The sequence below is a fragment of the Prionailurus bengalensis genome, chromosome C1 (genome assembly GCF_016509475.1).
Source record: "Prionailurus bengalensis isolate Pbe53 chromosome C1, Fcat_Pben_1.1_paternal_pri, whole genome shotgun sequence".
In the NCBI taxonomy this organism is placed as follows: domain Eukaryota; kingdom Metazoa; phylum Chordata; class Mammalia; order Carnivora; family Felidae; genus Prionailurus; species Prionailurus bengalensis.
The window spans coordinates 200,506,913-200,530,341 of record NC_057345.1 but is presented as its reverse complement, the minus strand read 5'-3'; the positions used below and the strand labels follow the sequence as shown (position 1 = coordinate 200,530,341).

Sequence of the window (23,429 nt, the reverse complement as noted above, 5' to 3'; positions counted from 1 at the left end):
ACACTGATTCCCCCCTGATTTATGCTATTAGGAATATTGCTGCAGTTAACATTCTTACACATTTATGTTTGCAGGTACATGCATGGATATTTTCTATATTTGGTAAGATAGATGACTAGAGGCCAAATTGCTTTGTGAAAGGGTGTATACATTTAAAATTTGCAAGTATTTTACCATATTGCCTTTGAAATTCCTGAATTTGATTTGCTGATGTTTTATTTGGCAGTTTTGCAACTTTGATTGTAATTGGCAAAAGGTCCATCGTGGATTCCTGCATATACAGAGTGGGTTGCGATACAGGACATGAACTCTAAGCTTAGGGAATTGACTTTTTGTGGTGAGCCCAAATGGGCTTGCTTTTTTTTTTCCTGCTGGGAGACACTGCCCAGTCCCTCAGATATGCGCGCTGCAAACACAGTCCTGAGAAGTGTCTGGGTACAGAGCAGCCAGGGCCTTGCCTTCTTGGCACACCCTGCAGACGCATGCAGGACACTCAGAACCCCTGGCAGCTCGTGTTCCCCCTTCCCCCCATCAGCGTTTCTTCTCTAGTTGCCTTCAGTGGTGTAAGCCAGAAGCACGTGACTCATCCTTGTCACCGCCACCTTCTTGTATTCACTTCATCACCAAATTTTATAAATTTTATCTCCTAAATACTTTTCAAAGATTTCTTTTTTTTCCCTCCTACCACCTCTCCCGTCTTGTTACCTTCTACTTACACTCCTATTCTGGCCTCTTAACGATTGCCTTCTTCCAATCTCTTTGCTCTCGCTCCACTCAAGACTGATTTTGTAAAACACAGATGCACTCATGCCATCTGACTTACATAAAACATTTTATTGGTTTGAAGAGCAGCGAGGAGGTCCAGTGGCTGGAATGGCAAGGAGAGAACAGGAGATCAGGAAGGTAGTGGAAGATCAGGTTGTTTCTGGCCTGTTAGGTGGCTACTAAGATTTTGGCTTTTTTTCAGAGCCAGAGTGGAAGTCTGGAGGGTTTTAGTGACATAATTTGACGAGTTATAAAGGGATCGCTGACTGCTCTGTTGAGAATAGACTTATGGGGGAGGAAGCAAGTACAGAATCAGGGAGATGATTTAGGAGGTTATTATTACTAATCTAGTGCATGATGATAGATGGTGTCCTATACCATGCTGGCAGGAATGGAGGCAGTAAGAAGTAGTCAGATTTTTGATGTATTTTGCAGTTGGAGCTATAGAACTTGCATTTTGCATATAAGGCATGAAAGAGATAGGAGAGGCAAGTTTGAGTCTAAGGTTTTTGCCCTAGGCTACTGGATTGATGATATGCCATTTACTGAAATGGGGACAGCTATAAGAGGAGCAGGTTTGGGAAGATGTGGATCAGGAACTCAGTTTTGGTCATGTTCTGTGTGAGATACTTATTAGGAGTAGACGTGCATGTTAAGAGTTGTTGAGTAGGCAGTTGACTATTAGTCTGAAGTTGAGGGGAGAGGTCTGGGTGGCACATACACATTTGAAGTTGTCCCTGTATATAAGCATATATATATATATATATATATATATAAAATGTTGACATATATATATGTTCACAGATATATATATGTATATAAACATATATATGTATATGTGTTTATATACATATATATATAAACAGATATATCTGTTCACATATATATATCTTTCACACACACATATATATATGTGTGTGTGTGTGTGTGTGTGTGTGTGTGTGTATGTATATATATAAGATTACAGGTGATTGCAGGTGAAGAAGTCTCAAGCCCTCCCACTTCAGAGATTGATGGAATGAGGAACACCAGAAGTAATACTTGTGGCTGAGCTCTTTATATGCTTTATATACTGAACTCTTTATATGCTAAGCTCTAGCCACGTTGCTTTTTATCCACTGAATATGCTAAACTCATTTCTACCTTAAGACCTTGGCACTTGTTCTACCTTCTACTTGGGAACCACTTTCCTAGATATTTATGTGACTGCTTCCCTTTTGTAATTTGTCATGAGGTCTCAACTCAAAAGTGAGTTTTACAGAGAGGCCTTCCTTGGTGACCTTAGCTAATGCAGCAAAGTGTTTGTACGAGTACTCACCCACAAACTGTGGCACCTTATCTACTTGGGGACAGTGATTCTTTTCTTTTTTAAAGTCTACTGATTCTTTGTGTTTTAATTTCTGATTATTTATTTTTACTTTTTAAAATTATTTTTATTTATTTTTAAGTTTATTTATTTTGAAAGAGAGAAAGAGAGTGCAAGCTGAGGAGGGGCAGAGAGAGGAGAGAGAGAATCCCAAGCAGGGCTTGCAGGGCTCAAACTCATTTACCGTGAAGTCATGACCTGAGATGAAATAAAGGGTTTGGGTGGTCAACCGACTGAGCCACCCAGATGCCCCTAATTTCTGATTATTATAAAAAGTTGAAGAAATTCTTATAGTACATATATTGTAACTGTATAGCTTAATGAATTTTCACAAACTGAACTCACCCAATAAACAATACAAGTATCCTAGAAGAATAAACACTATTCTAGAAGCCTCTTGTTGCCCCTTTTTAGTCACTAACTCCTTTCCCCATAGTTATCGGATAGTCAGTATTTTGACTTAACACATCATATTAGTTTCAGCTGGTTTTATGTATTGTTTTGTATCTGGCTTCTTTTGCTCAAGCGTATATTTCAGTATGTAGTTAAAGTTCATTCATTCGCATTAGTTTCTTGTTTACATAGCTCGAGATTATATGAGATGACACCTAAAGAGTTGTGACTATCTTCAATCCCCTAGATTCATTTTGTTTGAAATAAGTTGAAGTCATGTTGTGTGAGTCCTCCAATTTTGTTTTTCTTCATTATTGATTTAGCTATTCTAGGTCTTGTGTCTTTCCATATTATAGCTCCTTTGCTTTCTTATGTAAATTTTAGAATCAGCTTGTCTATTTTTACAAAAAAAAAAAACAACTAAGATTTTTATTGGATTATATTACAGTCTGTAGTTCTATTGGGGGGAATCAATGTCTCAAGATTGAGTCTTATTATTCATGAGCATGGAATGTCTTTCCATTTGTATGGATTTCTTTCATAAATATTTTATAATTTTCAGAACTTGTATGTATTTTGTGAGATTTATGTTAAGTATTTTATGGACTTTTTTGGTACTTTTATAAATGGTACTAATGTTTTTTAATTTATTCTGCATTTTTTTGTTATATATCATATAGAAACATAGTTGAAGTTGAACTTGGTATATTGACCTTGTATTCTGAGGCTTTGTTAAGTTAAAGTTACCTGTTAGTTTCATTAATTTTTTAAAAAAATTTTTCCTTGAGATATTCTATGTAGTGATTCAGGTTAATTATAAATAGATGGTTTTATATTGGTGTGCCTTTTATATCTGTTCCTTGGGGTGCTATCTAGGAATTTCAGTATATTTGACTAGGAGTGGTGAGAACAGACATCTTTGCCTTGTTCTTGACAATAGGAACAAAATGGTAGTTGCAGTATTTTACCATTTAGCATGATATTAGCTGTGTGTATTTTTGCCCTTCATCAGGTTGAAGAAGTTCCTTTTTATCCCTTGTTAGTTGGTCTTTTTATAAAGTCATAAATGAATGTTAGATTTTGTCATTTTTTTCTGTATCTGTTCACAAAATCACATGGTTTTCCTTTAGTTTGTTGATGTAGTGAATTATTGTTGTAATGAATTGTTGGTTATTGATTGGTTTTCAGAAGTCTCAATGAACAAGTGTTAATTTTTTTTTTTACTACTGCTTATTAAATCCCATATCTGCCTGCCTGCCTGTCTATCTATCTATCTGGCATATCTTTTCTCCATGGCTCTTATTGTCACCAGCATGCTGTATGTTCTACTAATTTACTTGTATGTTCTGCCCATCCTCAGTGGAATAGAAGTTCCATATTTTGTTCTCTGCTGTATGTCCAGTCCCTAGAATGTTGTCTGGAATTAAAGTAGGATTCTGTAAATATTTGTTGAATGAGTGAATATCTCCTCTCAAGGAGTTCATAGCCTAGGACAAGGGAAAGGTACACAAATGAAGTGTGATACACCTTAGGAGAACTATGAACAAAATCCTTTGGGAGCTCAAGATGGGGGAGATTAAGTTTGTGTAACAGATTTCTTTTCCTTTTTTCTATCAGATTTGAAAGAAGACACATCTAGGCAAAATGTATTCAATGATGCAGAAAATAAGAAGAATTCAATAAAAATGTGGTTTAGTCCTCGAAGTAAGAAGGTCAGATATGTTGTGACTAAAGTTTCAGTGCAAACCCAGCCTCAAGTGATAGATGATGGGAATGCTCAGCAGGTCTCAGTGTACAAATTTGTCTCTACAAGTCCTCCAACAAGTGTTCCTGAGAGGGCTAAAAAGGCTTCCACGAGGTCCGGAAAAAAACAGAAAAAGAAAACTTTAGCTGAAATCAACCAAGAATGGAATTTCGAGGCAGAAAAAGAAGATGGTGAACCTGACTCCAAAGAGGAATTTAAGGAAAAGCTGGTGTCTTTCTGTAGCCAGCCATCTGTTATCGCTAGTCCTCAGACAAATGGTGACATAGACTTACTAGCAAGTGACTCTGTAACCGAATCGGAGTGTTCTAGAAGCTTAACTGAAGTCTCTTTACCATTGGCTGAGCAAATAGAGTCTCCAGAAACAGAGAGCAGGAATGAAGACGCGACTCCCGAGAAGAATGCTTGTGTGAATCATCTTACATCTAAGCAGCCCTTGCCATCAGGTCATAATGGGCGACCTGGACGTCGCAGCAGACGGTCCAGTCCCATTTCTAAGAGATGCAGAAGCAGCATTCCTGGCACGAGTGGGCAGCAAATGCTGCTTTCAGAAAACAAACCACTGCCTGGCTGCTCTTCACCACCTCCAAGCAAACGTAAAGTTGGTGACACATTAAGGAGGAAAAACAGTAATATATCAGACGAATCCATGAGCCTTTCACCAGGTACACCACCTTCTACACTGAATAGTCCAAGTTACAGACGGATGATGTTCAGCCCTTCAGCAATGAAGCTGTCTCCCGGTAGCCTTACAGCTGTGAAAAGAAATCATAGAGGAGAGACTTTGCTTCATATTGCTTCAATTAAGGTAGGATGCTTGCTGTGAAATACAATTTTAGAATGAGACCGACTATAAGAAACAATTTCTGTGGAGCCTGTGAACAGTGACATGAGATTACTAGGATAATTAACCTGCTCATGTGATACCTCCTTTGAACCAGAGAAGCAGAATTCGTAGGGACTGTGTCCCTACCTCAGAGCAGTGGCCCCTGGGCCTGAGGAACATAATCTTATAAGAGAAAACCAGTATTTCAGTATTTCAGCTTCTCCTTTGCCAAGGGCTTTCATTTCTCTATTCCATAATGATTTTGTTCAGTTTTCACCAGTTTGTCATGCTTTAGGAATATAGACAGGGGCCAAATTACTGCTGGCAATACATTGTTACCCAGCCAAAGAGCTAGGGACAGTGTGGGAGATGACAGACTTCTGTATGTTTGGCACTTGTAGTGGGCACTGCCAGAATTTGCAAGGTTGAAAGATGTGGTCTGTATATTTTTCCAATGACCTGGAAATTTGATTATCAAAAATGGCTCCTGTGGTTGACCCTGAAGGAACGTGTCTGTATCCCACAGCCAGACATTTCTTTTAATAGTGTGTTCATTAAAGTTACCTCTCTTTATTTACTGCCTCAACCCTAGGGCTATGGCAGTGTTAGTTTTTTTGGAAACTAGCCCATTTGTCAAGCATGAGGTATACGTGCAAGGGTTAACCTTTGGAACTGACTCAAGAACTGCACATAGAGGGGAGCAGTTAGCACCACAGCTTTACAGACTTTGTGATTTCATGCAAGTGTTATACGAATCAAATACAGGTGAGCTTAGTACTAAATTAGGATAGCTTTTATGATCTTTTAATAAGTTCACCAGGAGATCCTTGGGTGTTTTGCACAGATAGAGATCTTTGGAAGATCTGGAAGGAACCCATTGGAGGCCCCCGCATATAAGGCTGATGAGCATCAGGCAACATCTGGGAAGAATATGGAATAGACATTGAGTCCAGACATTCCTGTATTTTTGTATGGAGAAAGGGAAAAGCACAAAAACGAGCTTCCCCAACTGTTAGGGCTTTAATTTTATTTTTTTCCTTGCTTTATCTTCCAATAAATGATGACTATAGAGTACTCTATATCTGATACCAGTGAGGAGGGAAACTGCAACATGACTACATGCCGGTTTTTGCACACATATCCTTTGAACAACTTGAATTTTCAGTTGGTCCCTGTTATATTTATTTATTTATTTTTTGCAAAGCATTGATTTAAAAAACCAGACTATATTTTTGTCCTATTTGTTATGTAAATAATAGATGTGCGAATAAGCTATTATAATCTTAACTTTATATTGCTATAAATGCTTCATAACACAAGTAGCTAGCATAATAATGATGTTTTCATTTCTGACTAATATATAAGAATGTAGACTGCTTTAGTTTCTACATTTTCCTTTCTGGGAATTATTTTCAGACTACCAGGCAGGATTCCATTTACATGGGTAGAGAATTTTTCTTTTAACCATATCTTTACTAATGAAGATCTCTAAGACCTAGGCCATGGTTTGACAAACTGTTTCTTAAAGGGGCAAATATTTTTAGCTTCCCAGGCCATGTAGTCTCTACAACTATTCATGTCTGCCCATAGTTCAAAAGCAGCCATAGACAATATATAAACCAATAAAAGTTGACATACAAAATCATGCATCTTGTCTACAGGCCATAGTTTGCCTACCCTTGGCCTCAGCAGTGGAAAAAAGACAAAGAATCTTAAGACAGGAAAAATAAGATGCGTCTTGTGAATTTTCTCCAGTGAAGATTGCTTCATACAAGTTTTGTCGTATAACTAGTTTACCTAGAAAGAGTCTTCTTGCCAGCATTAAAGTTACCCATTTGATTCTTTTGCACTTATCAAATACTGTTATTGTCATTAGTTGGCAGATTCTGATACAGTACATTTAAGACAAGGTAATTGATTTCTATTGTTTTTTTTTTTTTAAATCACTGTTTAATAAGAGTGCTCTCTTTTAAAAATATGTTATGAGTTGAATGTAAACCCCCACCCAGGTTGATTTTCGTAGAACAAATACGTGCGAAAAAACAGTTGATTTGTCAGTATATTTGTCTTTTTATAAGTAGTATTCATTTCATTTTCTGCTCTAATTTTCTCATTTGCGGCTGCAAATGTATACTAGAAAACCAAATATTGTGATTCTGCTATTTTATTTTTTGTGTCCACCTACTTTAGAAAAAGATTTGAGGTGGCTCTGAAGTTAAAATACTAAAAATGGAACAAGAAACAGGGAAATAAAAGTTACTGCTGCTGAACAGAATGTAGATTTGATGACCTTTCAGGCAGCCAAGCCTAGCCCACTGAAAATAAAATCCGCAGTCCTTCCTATGGTCTACACAGCCCTGTATGATCCTCCTCCTTCAGGCTTCTGCTCAAATGCCACGTCTTTTTTTTTTTTTTTTTTTTTTTTTTTTTTATTTTATTTTATTTTATTTTTTTAATTTTTTTTTTCAACGTTTATTTATTTTTGGGACAGAGAGAGACAGAGCATGAACGGGGGAGGGGCAGAGAGAGAGGGAGACACAGAATCGGAAACTGGCTCCAGGCTCCGAGCCATCAACCCAGAGCCTGACGCGGGGCTCGAACTCCCGGACCGCGAGATCGTGACCTGGCTGAAGTCGGACGCTTAACCGACTGCGCCACCCAGGCGCCCCATAATGCCACGTCTTCAGAGAGACTTTCTCGCTTACCTAACCAAGCAGTCCTGCTTGTTTTGTTTTCTTTCAGTTATTTCCTGACATGTTTTATTTTTTTAAGATTTATTTTATTTTTTGAGTGCAAGTAAGGGAGAGGGGCGGGGGGAGAGAGACAGAATCCCAGATAGGCTCCACTCTGTGTGGGGCTAAGTCCCTTGACCTGGGATCATGACTTGAGCCAAAATCAAGAATTGGACACTTAACTGACTGAACCACCTGGGTCCCTCTATTTCCTGACATTATTATTATAGATCTCTTAGTTTCTTGCTTCTCTCTTTAGAATGAGAGCAAGAATTCTGTTTCTTCACTGTTAGATCTCCAGGATCTAGAACATTGCCTAGAACATAGCAGATGAATTTGATGAATAAATGAGCAAATTTTCCACTCAGTCATGATCTGAACCCCATTCTCCTGTCACACTGAACTTTATTTAGCCTTATGAACTATTCAGTATGTTCATTAATGCTACCAATACTTTGCACGTGTTCTTTTTTCTGATTTATATTCTTTCCTCTACATGCTTCCCTTTTCCTTCCTGGCTCTTTGTATGTAACCTTAAAAATCCAGCTTACATCCTACCTTCTTAATAAGTCTTTCTCAGGATTCCTAGAGTTAGTTTCTCCTCTATGGTGACATTATTTTGTTTGCATTTATATTCATTTAGCTTTCTGTGGTTATCCAGAATATATTCTTCATTTAAAATTTAATTTCAAAATGAGTAATAACTGCAGGTTTCAAAAATATGAATAAAAGTATTTATAGTAGAAAACCTCACTCCTGTTTCTGCCCCTAGCTGCACTATTACTGACAAGCCCTTTTTGCTTAACCACCTTACTAGTGTGTCCTTTGTGAATTTCTTTATGTAAATATAAGCAAGTCTATTCCATATTGGTACACAGCTTTCTGTATGTTTTTATAGTAGCATTGCCTTCTGTACATTTTTATTATTTGACTAGTCCTTACTAATGGATGTCTGTTTGTTTCCATTCTTTTGCTTTTATAAACAGTGCTGTGGCAAGGAATCTTTGTTTCATATGTGACCAGGTGTATTTTTAGGATAAATTCCTAGAAGTCGACTTCTGGGTTAATGTAGAGCATCCCTTACCTTATTTACCCTGATAACCTCCATACCTGGCAATAGAAGGGTCTTGGTAAATATCCAGACTGCCTAAATTCAGGCTGCTGGATGTTAGACCACTACTATGTCACCGGCAGATACTGTTTGTACTGTCAGTTCTCAAATCCTTTTTTCCTTCAGGATCCTGGATTTACAGGTGAGCCATTCTACTTTTTGGACATTCAGCCCTGTATGAATACAAACCCTACAGACCCTACAGGATTCTTTTTGAATTCCTTATTTATACTTTCATTTTATTATACTGCAGAATTTCAAGCAGAATATTCATTAATATGATGTGTGGGATATTGTGCGTATTCTCATGAAACCAGAACAAATTTGAGATTCAGTTGGCTCTTTTTATTGCCCGTGTTTCTATTTGAATGTGGATGTCACCTATGGTTAAAATGCTACTGAGAACAGTTTGTTATAAATGAGAGATTTTATGAGAAAGTGTTACTGTGCCTAGGTAGAAACTAAGATAAACACTCATTTATTCTTCTGATTTAATTTTTGAAAACTTAGTATTTGATATTTCTCTAGACATAAAGAAAATTTTGATTTTGTTATTTTATCATGTAGGATTTGTGGTTGCTGGAATTAGCCTCAGATTTCTAGCACAGATTCTTCAAATGGTAATGATTGCTCATAATTCATGCCACAGCATTGAATGTATCATGATATAGAAGGCTTGACGTTGGCATGTCATGATATTTTTTGATGCAGACAGAACGAATCATATTTTTCAGGCAACTTATAAGGCATGATACACTTAACATAGCAAAGGTGATGAGGATCTCCTGGGTGGAAAGAACATCCCTTGTGAAGAGTCTCCTTCAGGGTCTGACTTTGTCATTCATCGTATTTTAAGGCAGTCACATTGTGTGAACCCCGTTTACTGCTCGTCCTTCATACCAGCTTCCTGAGAAAGTTGCAGAGGACTCCTGAGCAAACTGGCATCTATGATATTTTCAAGATTGTAATTTCTAGAACATCTCTTGGAGGCAGTATCCATTTTTCCCTCTGTCAACCACCACCTTTATAATACTGAACCTTCTTAATACCAGTAGCTTAACATTACACAGACTAGGTTGTCAGAAGCTTCTGTGAAGTTATTTTATTCAGTAAACTCTTGAAAAGCTAGGGAAATGTTTAATATATTTTAGAGCTTCATTCTGGATGACAAAAAAAAAATTTAAACAATATCTACTTGCCAAAGGAAAAGTTCTAGGTAACTGATTAGTTCATATATGTGGAAAAGCTTAACCATTTGGGATAAGTCATCGTCATTGTAATGCCCTGTACCTTTTTTATCAAGATATTTATTCTTAATTGTATTTTAGAAGAGCTAACCTTTATAATAAGGAAAAAAAATGTGTGTGTGTTGGAAAGTTAATTTATATTGCTGTAATATGAACGGATGTATGAAGAATCTGTTTTTGAATGAAAGGTTAGCAATTAGAAAATTCATTGTGGCACACACGTTCCGTTTGTTTTCAGCCTTTAAGGTATTACTTGAAAATACCAAATCCATTTAAAATTTCTTGTAAGCCTTGGTAAATACTTTCCTTGGATGATTTTTTTTTTTTCTTGCTGTGGTTTAAGAAACTCTCAGTTACTCTTTTAAGTTGTGGAGAGTCTGAAAGTGAGTGCTTATTACTCAGAGAATATTTTTTAGTGAAGAAAGTAATTTAAAGAAATTAGAAGCAAAAGTTCATTTATTTCCCAGAAACTCCATATTGGTTCAAGCTTACTCCGTTACTGTGAACTCTGTCTAATTTTCATAATTTTATTTATGTGCATGACATTAAATTTACATAAAGTAGAACAATGAAAATGTGACAAACTTTTAAGTACTAGGGAAGAGAAAGCATATTGGGTATGAAAAACAAGCAGTTTGCAAATGGGCTATATGTTCCGGGGAAGTCTAGGGGTGCTTTGTAATAGAAGACCCTTTGATAGTTTGACGAGGTTACAAGAAAGAAAAATACCACTGTGTAGCATCTTTCCAAGAGAATCTGCTTTTAGTTTCTAAATGTCTCTGTTTCTATGTGAGTGTTCTCATGTGACTTTTCATTCCACAGTTGTATTTATATTTATGGGCTTTGTTAGGTTAATATGTTTTTGTGATTACTATGTAGAATTAGAATGGGGAAATCTTTCAGAAGGCTTTTTGTGTAGTTTTGTGTGTGGATACTTTCATGTTGAAGGTTGGAAGTGTGTGTGGTTCTGGCAGTTCATCTGCCCCAATAATCATGGGATTGTTTAAAAAAATTCAAGTATCTTGACAGACATTCCTAGTTTCATTGGGAATGGACTTAAATATAGAGCAAAGGTTGCTAAATAAATGGTAATTTGTACTACTAATATAGAATTTGCACCCCTAAGAAACTGTGGGAAAATATGTTTTTATTGGAACTGGGACAATTGATTTGAAACATATATAATGTTTATTTTTTAGATCCATTAAATATTTAGGGTCATTTTGGTAATTTAGGAACTTAAAAAAGTATGTTGCAAATGGATTTTTTCTTAGTTTATTTTGAGAGAGAGAGAGAGAGGGAGAGAGAGAGAGAGAGAATGTGTGGTGGGAGGAGCAGAGAGAGAGAAGGTGAGAAAAAAATCCCAGGCAGGCTCTGTGCTGTCGGTGCAGAACTCAACATGGGACTCTATCCCACAACCCTGGGATCATGACCTGAGCTTGGCTGGATCAAGTCATAATGCTTAACTGAGCCACCAAGGTGCCCAAGCAAATGGATTATTTATTTTTATTTTTATTTTTTAGAAAACTAAGTAAGCTACCATCTTATGATTCGTTGTGCTTGAGAGGCAGCAGCCCAAAACAATCAAATAAAAGCAAATGTTACTGTTTTTAGGAGACTTAGTGACTTCTACATATAATCAAACCAATAGGGGAAAAACTCATTTTAGAATATTGAGGATGGGGGTGAGAGAGGAGAGATTTCCTTCTCCCTAAAGAAGCTCTTCACAAAACCAGTTGAACACCTATGTGTCATAGGTAACTTTTGCTATATGTAATTAAAAAAAAAATTTTTTTTTTGGGGGCGCCTGGGTGGCGCAGTCGGTTAGGCGTCCGACTTCAGCCAGGTCACGATCTCGCGGTCCGTGAGTTCGAGCCCCGCGTCAGGCTCTGGGCTGACGGCTCGGAGCCTGGAGCCTGTTTCCGATTCTGTGTCTCCCTCTCTCTCTGCCCCTCCCCCGTTCATGCTCTGTCTCTCTCTGTCCCCCCAAAAAAATAAACTTTGAAAAAAAAAAAATTTAAAAAAAAAATTTTTTTAAAGTTTAATTCGAGAGAGAGCACAAAAAGGAGAGGGGCAGAGAGAGGGGCGGAGAGAGAGAATCCTGAGCAGGCTCCTCCCTGTCAGCACAGAGCCTGATGCGGGGCTTGTGAGATCATGACCTGAGCGGAAACCAAGACTTGGACACTTAACCAACTGAGCCACCCAGGTGCCCCATTTGCCATATGTAATTTATTTACTCAGCCTTTTTCAGAGTAAACTCTGTCAGTAGTATTTGGAAAAAATAGCCTTGCTTTTACCTAGAAAAATATCTTATAGCAAATAAGGTGAATATAGACTAAATTAATGTATTAAGGATAAATGGAGTAACTGTCGATAAAAAAACAATTTGGAAGTTTCAACTGAGTGGCCTTCTTGACCTTGATTTTGTTTTAAACAGTACTTGGAAATAATTTTAATGCATGCTCAAAAAGGATGTTTTTCACAAATGAAGTGATGAGTTTAAATACTTCATTATCATCCGTTGATTTTTGGTTAGTGCCCTTTATTTGGTATTTTGAAATGACTTTTGATAAGGGTTGCTAATCTTAGAGATTTTGAACTTGATATTCAAGGATGGACCATATGACTTCATGACTTCTTGGTACCTTAGAACAGTTCATCTATACATGACTTATTTATTACTCATGAGCAGTAGGCATTAGGGAAGAGATTTAAATTTGATTCTATCTTTAAGAAGACAAAATTTTAAAAATAAAACAGAACTCAAATCTCAATATCTTCTTTTTTTATTGATGATTTTTAATTTCTTTTTATTTTTTCATTCTATTAGGGCGACCTACCTTCTGTGGAATACCTCTTACAAAATGGAAGTGACCCAAATGTTAAAGACCATGCTGGATGGACACCATTGGTAGTTTTCTGTTTGTTTTTTCATTCTCGTTTTATGTCTTATAGTTATTATACTGTATGCAGTTGTCTATACACTCTTTTTTTAATCTGAAGAACATACATTTCACTAAGCAAGAGAAAATGATTACTTTTCATCTAGCTTTTCAATTGTGACAGGGAAGAAATTGGCTGCCTTTTCACTGACTACCTTTAGATTTAGGAATCCAGTTACACCACATTGCTGAATATAGCTAATAACATGGAGGTAACTATTGGAGCCGACATCAGGCCTCATTTTGCCACATTCCAAATTATTGGAACCAGATTTCTTGGAACAAAGAGAGGTCAGAGGGACTGGGTATAGGATTATATCATAAGGCAGTGATTCTACTGAAGATCTATTGTAGCTTCATTTATACCCTACCCAATCGCAAATATATAGAGGCAGTAGAAATCTTTGCTTACAGTGAACATTTTTAAAAATCTGCTTATTATTACTAAAACTGCAATGTGGAGTATAGTCTGGGAAACGAATAGCACAAATACATGGGAACAAGTGCTGTGTGAGCTAATTGCATGCAATTTGAAGACAGCTATAGAAGTGTCAACAGAGGAGGTAGAAGCCCTTACCCTGTAAGCTGGAAATTTATCATAAAATTGAGAGAGTCTTATTAAGCCAGGTGTAAAAAAGGTTTAAAGTTGTAGAGAATGACTTCTCCTTGCCAAATTTTTAAGCTGGGAGGGTTTAGTCTGGATCAGAGTCACTTTGTTGTTTTTGACTCTGCAGGCTAGTTAACCTTTTCAAAGAAAGGTCAATTTTTTTTTTTTTTTTTTTTTTTTTTTTTAAAGCCAGTAAGGCAAGTTGTAAAAAAGATTGGTGAGTGATTTATTCGAGCACCTGATGTCTAATTTCTGTTATTTTCTCCTGGAAATAGACCTACAGATATTTGGTGGGGTATTGCCCATTATGAATTGAATAGATGTTCTTAAAAAGCACAGTATGTCAGTGGTTTATTAGAATATAGTATAGTGGCATTTTTAACAGTTCATTAGACATAAGGAAAGATTTGCACACGAGGCATCTTTGAATGCCTTGAATGAATGCCCTGTTAACGTCAGTAAGCTCTTTTTACTCTATGTTATTTGTGTTATCGTCGACACCAGCCATACAGTAATCTGTAGCTTCAGCAAATAGTCTTGCCTTGTAAATACTCTCTCCAGGATACTCACTTTGTGGGGTGGTTATGTATACATGCGGGTGCACCACTTAGGGTATGGCTAGGTACCTGATTTAGTAGATTCTATCAGCCTTGGAGAATTTCACCTTTTATGCATGATCTAGTTGTTAAATACTTTCTAAGTTTCTTGTTTTTAATTTTTTACTGTGGAACAGTTGAGGAGCTAGAGTTGGTTTATAGCTACATTTTCTTCTTAAAAAATGAGCAGTTGACTGAAGCCTCAAATAAATACCATCTTTTTCCATGAATTGCATACATCTTGATCATCATGTATGTCATCACTAAGATTGGTAATAGGGCTTTTACTCCGGGCTGACACTTATGGTCTGTATGAATATTTAGGTTAGACCAATTTACTGACTGAAGTTCACATTTATTTTTCTAAAGTGCAATTTTATTATGATATGATGCATTATTCTTCCTCATCACTTTTTTTACTTCTTATTTAATCAGCACGAAGCCTGCAACCATGGGCACCTGAAGGTGGTGGAATTGTTGCTACAGCACAAGGCGTTGGTGAACTCCACTGGGTATCAGAATGATTCACCACTTCATGACGCTGCCAAGAATGGGCACATGGATATAGTCAAGCTCTTACTTTCTTATGGAGCCTCCAGGAACGCCGTGTAAGTTGTTCATCTTAAAACCTGGTTTTTAGTTGACTTGTGTTCTTGAGTGAAGGCTGTGAGGAAGCAAGGACTTGAATACCGAAGTTGGTGGCTGTCTTTCTTGTCTTTCACAACTGAGGTTAGACATGACCATTATATTCTGTATTTAAAATCAGCACTCATGCTCTTTTCCTTTGTGATACTTACCTATTTGAGGGAGATTTGCTCCTTTAATTCAGAAACAATTGCCAAGTTAATTTTGGACAAATTCACTTACTTAGAGTCTGTAGATTGAGTCATACTTATTAATAAGAAAAGAATTAGAAGCACAGAAATAACTGTTTTGTATGCTTCCCAGTATTTCATAATTTGTTTTAAATATTCTATTTTTTTATGATTTTCCTGCATATTTAGTTAAAATATGTAAGAATTTTGATGTTGGGCAAGTGCTATTGAGTTATTTCTTAGATTTTTCACATCATTCAAAGGAAGCTGTGGGTAAATTGTTTTGCAATGTCAGGGCACAGAGATGCATTAGTGAATGCTGGCGGCTGCATTTTAAAATCGCTATTGTCAACAGTGTCACAAGCAATTGCCATATGTAGATTTTATATCTTTAATCTATAACTTGGTTCATGTCTCCCTATATATTATTTTATTCTTTTCAGTTAATGAGGTAGTTGAAATGGAAATAGAAGAATTGCCTCTTCATGTCCCCGTTGCTTCAATAGGTTTAGAAAGAGCACCTGAAAATCAGGCTTACTGTGGTTACAGAGGCAAATAAGAATTACAAAATGCAGAACTTCTAGGTTGTAATTTTTTTATAGCATAATTGAAAAACAAATTAATAAATAATGCAGGAATGTACCATATCTTGGTGCTGTTAGTTTTGGTAAGTGTGTCTAATATCCTTTGTGTCTATCACATGTGATGAGATAGTTGGGGCAAACTCAAGGGATACATATTTTTATGTATTTTTATTTTTCCGGTTTGTGAGTGTGTGTGCTTATGCGCGTGCGTACACACACACACACACACACACACACATTATATATATATACACATGGACCTAACAGATATGACCCTCCTGGGGGGATAGCCAGCCATTTGATAAAGCAAATGGTTACTTGGGTCAGGTGAAACTGAATAGTTTCCATCCGTGGGTTCTTAAATCAGCCATGACTACTTTAATGAATGGAGCACTGGTCAGGGCGTTAGGGAATTCAGCTTTTATTTGTGACTCCATTATTGACTTTATAGCCTCAGGCAGGTTAATTTCTGTGCCTTGGTGTCCTCACCTATAAAACAAGGGTGATGCCTGCTGCTTTTCTGTTTTTTTCAGAGTATAGTGAGGATTAATGAGCCAAAACACAGGGCCTGTCTTGTGGTTTGTACACCATGATTCTTCACTATACTGTGACGCTTATTAATATACAAGGTGTGGGCATGAGACAGTGAGCCTAGTCTGCCTTCACAGGTGCCCTTCAGATAAATATGTTGTTTTTAAATAGGCTTACCTAGCGAAGTGGCAGATTTAGGTATATCTGTAGCCCAGCACCATCCAGTAGATCTTTCTGTATTGATGGAAATGCTGTATATCTGTGCTGAGCACTCAGTAGCCACTAGCCATCTGCTGCTGTTGAAGACTTAAAATGTGGCTGTTGCTACTGAGGAACTAAATTTGGAAATGTATTTTAATTGAATAGCCACATGTGCCAAGTGGCCACTGAATTGGACAGCTGGTTGATATAGTTAGGATAGTGGGGAAGAAGGATTTATTTGGGGAAAGGCTGGGAATAACATTAGGTAGAGGACGGTTAGGGAACCATGGAGAGAATGCAGCAGTAGATTGAATCTAGGGTTTAAGAGTGTGATAGCTGTTTCTAAATATTGTTATTCCTTTTTTTCCAGACTGGTTGGTGGTCATCATCCTTAAGTATTTGCTGTGTTTTTCGCTGTTTTATTTCCTAGTAGTGGTTGTTCACCTAATTGACTTCACCCATTTCCTAACTGGTCTCCTTCTTTTCAGATGGCTTTTCTTTTGTTCATTCCCCATTACTGCAACCCAAGAACTTCAAAAAATAAATAAATAAATAAATAACACAAGTCTGGCCAAATCATTTACTAGCTTAAAACCCTTCATTGGCACCTCTTAATGTTTTTCAAAACTTTCAGACATTCATTTGTGGTGCAAGTTAGTAAGTATTTGAATGCATGAAAAGATGGTATATTTTTTCCTCTCTTTTGAAAAAGGGTCCTATGAGATGACAACAGGAATTGCTTCCCTCTGCTCCCTAATTCACTATAAGTGTGGAGTGAAAGTCTAAAGCCATGTTTCCATAAGCTGCACCTTCGCTAGGGTGGTAGAACTGGTTTCCTACGTGCTCCCCGGGCAGAATTGTTAGTCTCTTGTCCACTGGGCATCCATAATCCATAGCATGTTACCTTTTGTGGGTTCATGGCTTTCCAAAGTAATTCCTATAGCCTTGGTGTTTTTAAGATCTGTTTTTCTGCCAGAGTTCTATATATTGTCTTTTTGAATTAAGTACTGACAAGTGACTATAGATGAAATTCATTCCTTGACTTCCTCCATTTAAGAGGAGCATGGGGAGGGGCATGAGAACTGTATGGGCTTCTTAGTACTCTTTTTTTTTTTTTCCCCCTTTCTCCTGAAGCTCTTGTCTGGTAAGATGGCTCCTTAATGCCACCTTATAAGCCATTAATATCTCAGACTCCGGAATCTGAGTTGGCAAGCATAATACTTTCTGTTGTTTTTTTTAATTTAAATTTTAGTTAATTAACATACTGTGCAATATTGGTTTCAGGAGTGCAATTCAGTGATTCATCACTCACAAGTATATTACTTTTATTTTCTCTGCTTATTATATCTCTTTTACTCTTTTTTTTTTTTTTTTTGAGGAATAGTTGACATACCACGTTACTTTAGTTTCGGGTGTACAACATACGGATTCAACTAGTTTGCATATTACACTACGCTCGCCACAAGTCTAGCTGCCATCTGTCACCATATAGTGCTACTGCAGTGCCACTGACTGTATTCCCTGTGCTGTTTCCCATGTTCCCGTGACTTACTCGTTCCATAACTGGCAGCCTGTGTGTCCCACTCCCCAACCATCAGTTTGCTTGTATCTCTTTTACACGGAATGGAACTTTTCTCTCAATAACCAGGACTAGGAAGAAGGTTTGGAACTGGAAAGGGCAAAGGCTGTTGTTTGTCCTTTGCTTTTTATGGCTTAGTACTTTGCTCGAAGTTGTAGGTGGGTAGGGTCTTTCTGCTTCATCTGTGTTTCTAAATGGCAGTCTTCATCTCCGTAACATTTTGGCAGTCTTCTTCATTCCCTCAAGGTTCAAGTAGTCTGTTTTACTTAGATGCCTTCATTTCCTGGTTCTTCAGTGACATCCTGTTAGGTTTGCTCCTACTCTTGCCCTGCTCCTTTACTTCCTCATCCCCTAGTTGGTTATCTGCTCCTTCTGTTCTAGTGGAGTAAACTGATTACAGAGCCATGTGACACATACCTTCATAGGCCAGTGCACAAGATTGTGTGAAAATCTAGAGTAGGGACTGTAAGTGAGACTAGAGGAAGTCATGAAAGACTTTTTAGGGGAAGGAGCACTTCTACTGAATTTTGAAGAATAGGGGGATGGGCTTTTCAGAAAGAGATGGTGGGTGGTACGGCCAAGACTGCTTGTCTATTCAGTTCTAGGAGCTTCGATTAGTGACGGTAAGACTGGTATTAAAGGGACAATGATAAGAGGCTGGAGAAGGTGGCAGAGGCAGACAGAGGCATAGTGTGCCACAGAGTTCAAATGTTACATTGGAAAGTTCTTCCTGCACATGGGCCAGGACCTCAGTGAAGAGGTGTGTCCAATAACCTGGAGAGGTGAGTCTGAGCTGAGGTAGTGACAGTGAGCAGTGTTGGGGGTGGGGGAGGCGGGAGGGAGAGAATTCACTCTTTTCATCAGCTTCTTCCTTCACGTGAAGTCTGATAAGTTAAGAAATATTTCATGGGGCGCCTGGGTGGCGCAGTCGGTTAAGCGTCCGACTTCAGCCAGGTCACGATCTCGCGGTCTGTGAGTTCGAGCCCCGCGTCAGGCTCTGGGCTGATGGCTCAGAGCCTGGAGCCTGTTTCCGATTCTGTGTCTCCCTCTCTCTCTGCCCCTCCCCCCGTTCATGCTCTGTCTCTCTCTGTCTCAAAAATAAATAAACGTTAAAAAAATTAAAAAAAAAAAAAAAGAAATATCTTACTAGGGTTGTGATTAAAATTGGGTAAGGGTGTGGATTATAGTGGAATTTGATTTTTCATTGAGAAACAGTATGCTTTTCCATGTATTTGAGCCTTCTGTTACACATCTTAGTAAAGTTTTTCATCTATTTTATATGTATCTGCATTTATGCATGCACTTAACTATTAGATTTTTCTAGGCATTTGATTCTTTTGTTGCTCTGGTTAACTGGATGTTCTGTTAATAAATACAACTTGTCATTCCTGATGTATAGGGAAGCTGTTGATTTTAGTACATTTCTCTTATATCTAGCCAACACCTAATTCTAAGGATCTGATTATCATTTATCAATTCTAACTTCTTATTGCATTTGCCAGTGTTTCTGGAACAATATTATAAAATAATGGTGATAGTTGGCATACTTGTTTTATTCTCATTTTTCAAAAATACTGACTCTAGGTTTACAGTCAGTATTAAAATCAATATTAAAAAATAAAGATCTTCTATTTATTTTGCTATTTTTTAAGAAGACTATACCTTATTAAATGATTTTTAGCTTATAATGAGGTGATCTTAGACCTTTTGCCTGTTGGTATCATTAATACATTTTAAAATATCTTTTTAAGTTTTATTTTATTTCAAATGAGAGAGAGAGGGAGAATGCCAGCATGAGTTGGGGAGATGCAGAGAGAGGAGAGAGAATCCCAACCGGGCTCCTCACTGTCAGCGCAGAGCCTGATGCGGGGCTTGAACTCAGGAACCATGAGATCATGACCTGAGCCGAAGTCAGATTCTTAACTGACTGAGCCACCTAGGCACCCCTACATTTTAAAATATTAAACCATGTTGTATTTCTGTGATAAACTTAAATATACTGTGCTATTCTTTAAGCAAATACTTTACATCAGTTTGCTAGGATTTTATTTAGTATTTTTGCATTTCTAGTTATAAGTTGAAATTATCTGTTTTTTTATTTTTAATTTTTTTGCCCGCAGATTTTTATATTAAAATTATATTCATAGTTTCTTTTTAAAAATTTATTGAAAAATTTTTAATTCAGTATGGTTAACATACTGTTATATTAGTATCAGGTGTACAATATAATGATTTAGCAATTCCATACATTACTCACTGCTCATCAAGGTAAGTGTACTCTTAATCCTTTTCACTTATTTCACCCATCTCCACACATCCCCTCCAGTAATTGTCTGTTGGTTCTCTACAGTTGAGAGTCGATTTTTGGTTTGCATCTCTTCCCCTTTTTTTTCTTCCTTTGTTCATTTGTTTTGTTTCTTAAATTTTATATATGAGTGAAATCATTTATTATTTGTCTTTCTTTGACTGGCTTGTTTCACATAGCGTTTACTCTCTAGATCCATCCATGTTGTTGCAAATGGCAAAATTATATTCTTTTTTATGGCTGAATAATACTCCACTGTGTGTGTGTGTGTGTGTGTGTGTGTGTGTGTGTGTGTACACATACATATACTGCATCATTATTCATTCATCAAATGATGGACCTTTGGACTGCTTCCCATAGTTTGGCTATTGTAAATAATGCTGCAATAAACATCGGGGTGTATGTATCCCTTCAACTTGGTGTTTTTGTATTCTTTGGGTAAATACCCAGTAGTGCAATTAGTGGATCCATAGTGGATCATTCTACTTTTAATTAAAAAAAATTTTTTTTAATGTTTGTTTTTGAGAGAGAGAGGGAGCCACCAGAGCTTGAGCAGGGGAGGGGCAGAGAGCTAGGGAGACACAGAATCTGAAGCAGGCACCAGGCTCTGAGCTGTCAGCACAGAGCCCGACATGGGGCTTGAACTCATGGACCATGAGATCATGACCTGAGCCGAAGTCAGATACTTAACTGACTGAACCACTCAGGAGCCCTTCTATTTTTAATTTTTTGAGGAACCTCCATACTGTTTTCCACAGGGGCTGCACCAGTTTGCATTTCTACCATCAATGCAAGAGGGTTCCTTTTTCTCCACATCCTCAACATGTGTGTGTCTTGTGTTGTTGATTTTAGCCGTTCTGACAGGAGTGATAGCTCATTGTGGTTTTGATTTCCATTTCCCTGATGATTAGTGATGTCGAACATCTTTTCATATGTATGTTTGCATTCTGGATGTCTTTGCAGAAATGTCTGTTCATGTCTTCTGCCCATTTTTAATTGGATTATTTGTGGGTGTTTTTTGGTGTTGAGTTGTAGAAGTTCTTTATATATTTTGGATACTAATCTTTTATTGCTATGTCCTTTGCAAATATCTTCTCCCATTCTGTAGGTTGTCTTTTAGTTTTGTTGGTTGTTTCTTTCAATATGCAGAAGCTTTTTATTTTGGTGTAGTCACAATAATTTATTTTTCTTTTGTTTCCCTTGCCTCAGGAGATACATCTAGAAAGATGTTGCTATGGCTGATGTCTGACACAGTACTGCCTATGCTCTCTTAGAGGATTTTTATGGTTTCAGGTCTCATATTTAGACCTTTATCTATTTTGAGATTATTTTTGTGTGTGATGTAAGAAAGCGGTCCAGTTTCATTCTTTTGCATGTTGCTGTCTAGTTTTCTCAACACCATTTGTTGAAAAGATTGTCTCTTTTCACTGGATATTCTTCCCTGCTTTGTCAAAGATTAATTGACCATATAATTGTGGGTTTATTTCTGAGGTTTATATTCTATTCCAGTGATTTATGTGGCTGTTTTTGTGCCAGTACCATATTCTTTTGATGACTGTAGCTTTGCAATATAACTTGAAGTCCGAAATTGTGATGCCTCCAGCTTTGTTTTCCTTTTCAAAGTTGCTTTGGCTCTTTGAGTCTTCTATGATTTCATACACATTTTAGGATTGTTTGTTCTAGTTTTGTGAAAAATGCTGTTGGTATTTTGATAGGGGTTGCATTAAATTTGTAGATTGCTGGGGCTCCTGGGTGGCTCAGTCAGTTGAGTGTCAATTTCGGCTCAGGTCATGATCTCACCACTTGTGGGTTTGAGCCCAGTGTCAGGCTCTGTACTGACAGCTCAGAACCTGGAGCCTGCTTCAAATTCTGTGTCTCCCTCTCTCTCTGCCCCTCCCCTATTCATGCTCTTTCTCTCTCAAAAATAAATAAATTTAAAAAAAATTTAAAAAAAATCTGTAGATTGCTTTGGGTAGCTAGTACAGACATTTTAACAATATTTCTTCTTCCAATCAGTGAGCATGGAATGCCTTCTTATTTTCCATTCGTGTTGTCTTCAGTTTCTTTCATCAGTATTTTATAATTTTCAAAGTACATGTCTTTCACCTCTTTGGTGAGGTTTATTCCTAGGTATCTTACTATTTTTGGTGCAGTTGTGAATGGGATTGTTGTCTTAATTTCTCTTTATGCTGTTTAATTATTAGTGTTATAGACGTGCAGTAGATTTGTGCACATTGATTTTATATCCTCTGACCTTACTGAATTCATTTTTCAGTTCTAGTAGTTTTTTGGTTGAGTCTTTTGGGTTTTCTTTATATGGTATCATGTCGTCTGCAAATAGTGAAAGTTACCAATTTGCATGCCTTTTATTTCTTTTTGTTGTCTGATTTCTGTGGCTAGGGCTTCTAGTGCTATGTTGAATAAACATGGTGAGATTGGACATCCTTGACTCGTTCCTGACTTTAGGGGAAAGCTCTGTTTTTCCCCTTTAAGTATAATGTTAGCTGTGTTTTTCATGTAAAGCTTTTATTATGTTGAGGTATGTTTCCTTGAAACCTACTTTGTTGAGGATTTTTATCATGAATGGATGTTGTACTTTTTCACATGCTTTTTCTGCATCTATTGAAATGATCATATGTTTTTTATCTTTTTTGTTTTGATATGATGTATCAAATTGATTTACTTGTGAACATTGAACTACCCTTGCATTCCAGGAATAAACCCTCCTTGATTGTAGGAATTGATTTTTTTTTAATGTATTGTTGGATTCAGTTGGATACTTTGTCAGTGTTCTTAAGAGATACTGGCCTGTATTTCTCTTGATGTCTTTATGTGGTTTTGCTATCATGGTAATGCTGGCCTCATAGAATGAAAATGGAAGTTTTTCTTTCTCTTTTATGTTTTGGAGAACTTTGAAAATAATAGGTATTAACTCTTAAATGTTTGGTAGAGTTCATCTGTGAATCTGTCTAGTCATGGACTTTTGTTTGGTGGGAGTTTTTTGATTACTCATTCAACCTCATTGTTGGTAATTGGTCTATTCAGGTTTTGTATTTCCTCCTGCTTC

The 23,429-nt window shown here is 37.1% G+C and overlaps 1 protein-coding gene across 4 annotated transcripts in view; it reads left to right on the top strand.

The window, feature by feature from the left end:
• Positions 1-23,429, top strand: part of BARD1 (BRCA1 associated RING domain 1) — an 83,673-nt gene that overhangs the window by 25,516 nt on the left and 34,728 nt on the right. For all 4 annotated transcript variants that reach the window (XM_043577733.1, XM_043577736.1, XM_043577735.1 and 1 more), the window contains 3 exons: positions 4,142-5,094; positions 13,033-13,113; positions 14,783-14,955. In XM_043577733.1, coding sequence (XP_043433668.1) covers positions 4,142-5,094; positions 13,033-13,113; positions 14,783-14,955 — 1,207 coding nt within the window. The remainder of the gene's footprint in view (positions 1-4,141; positions 5,095-13,032; positions 13,114-14,782; positions 14,956-23,429) is intronic.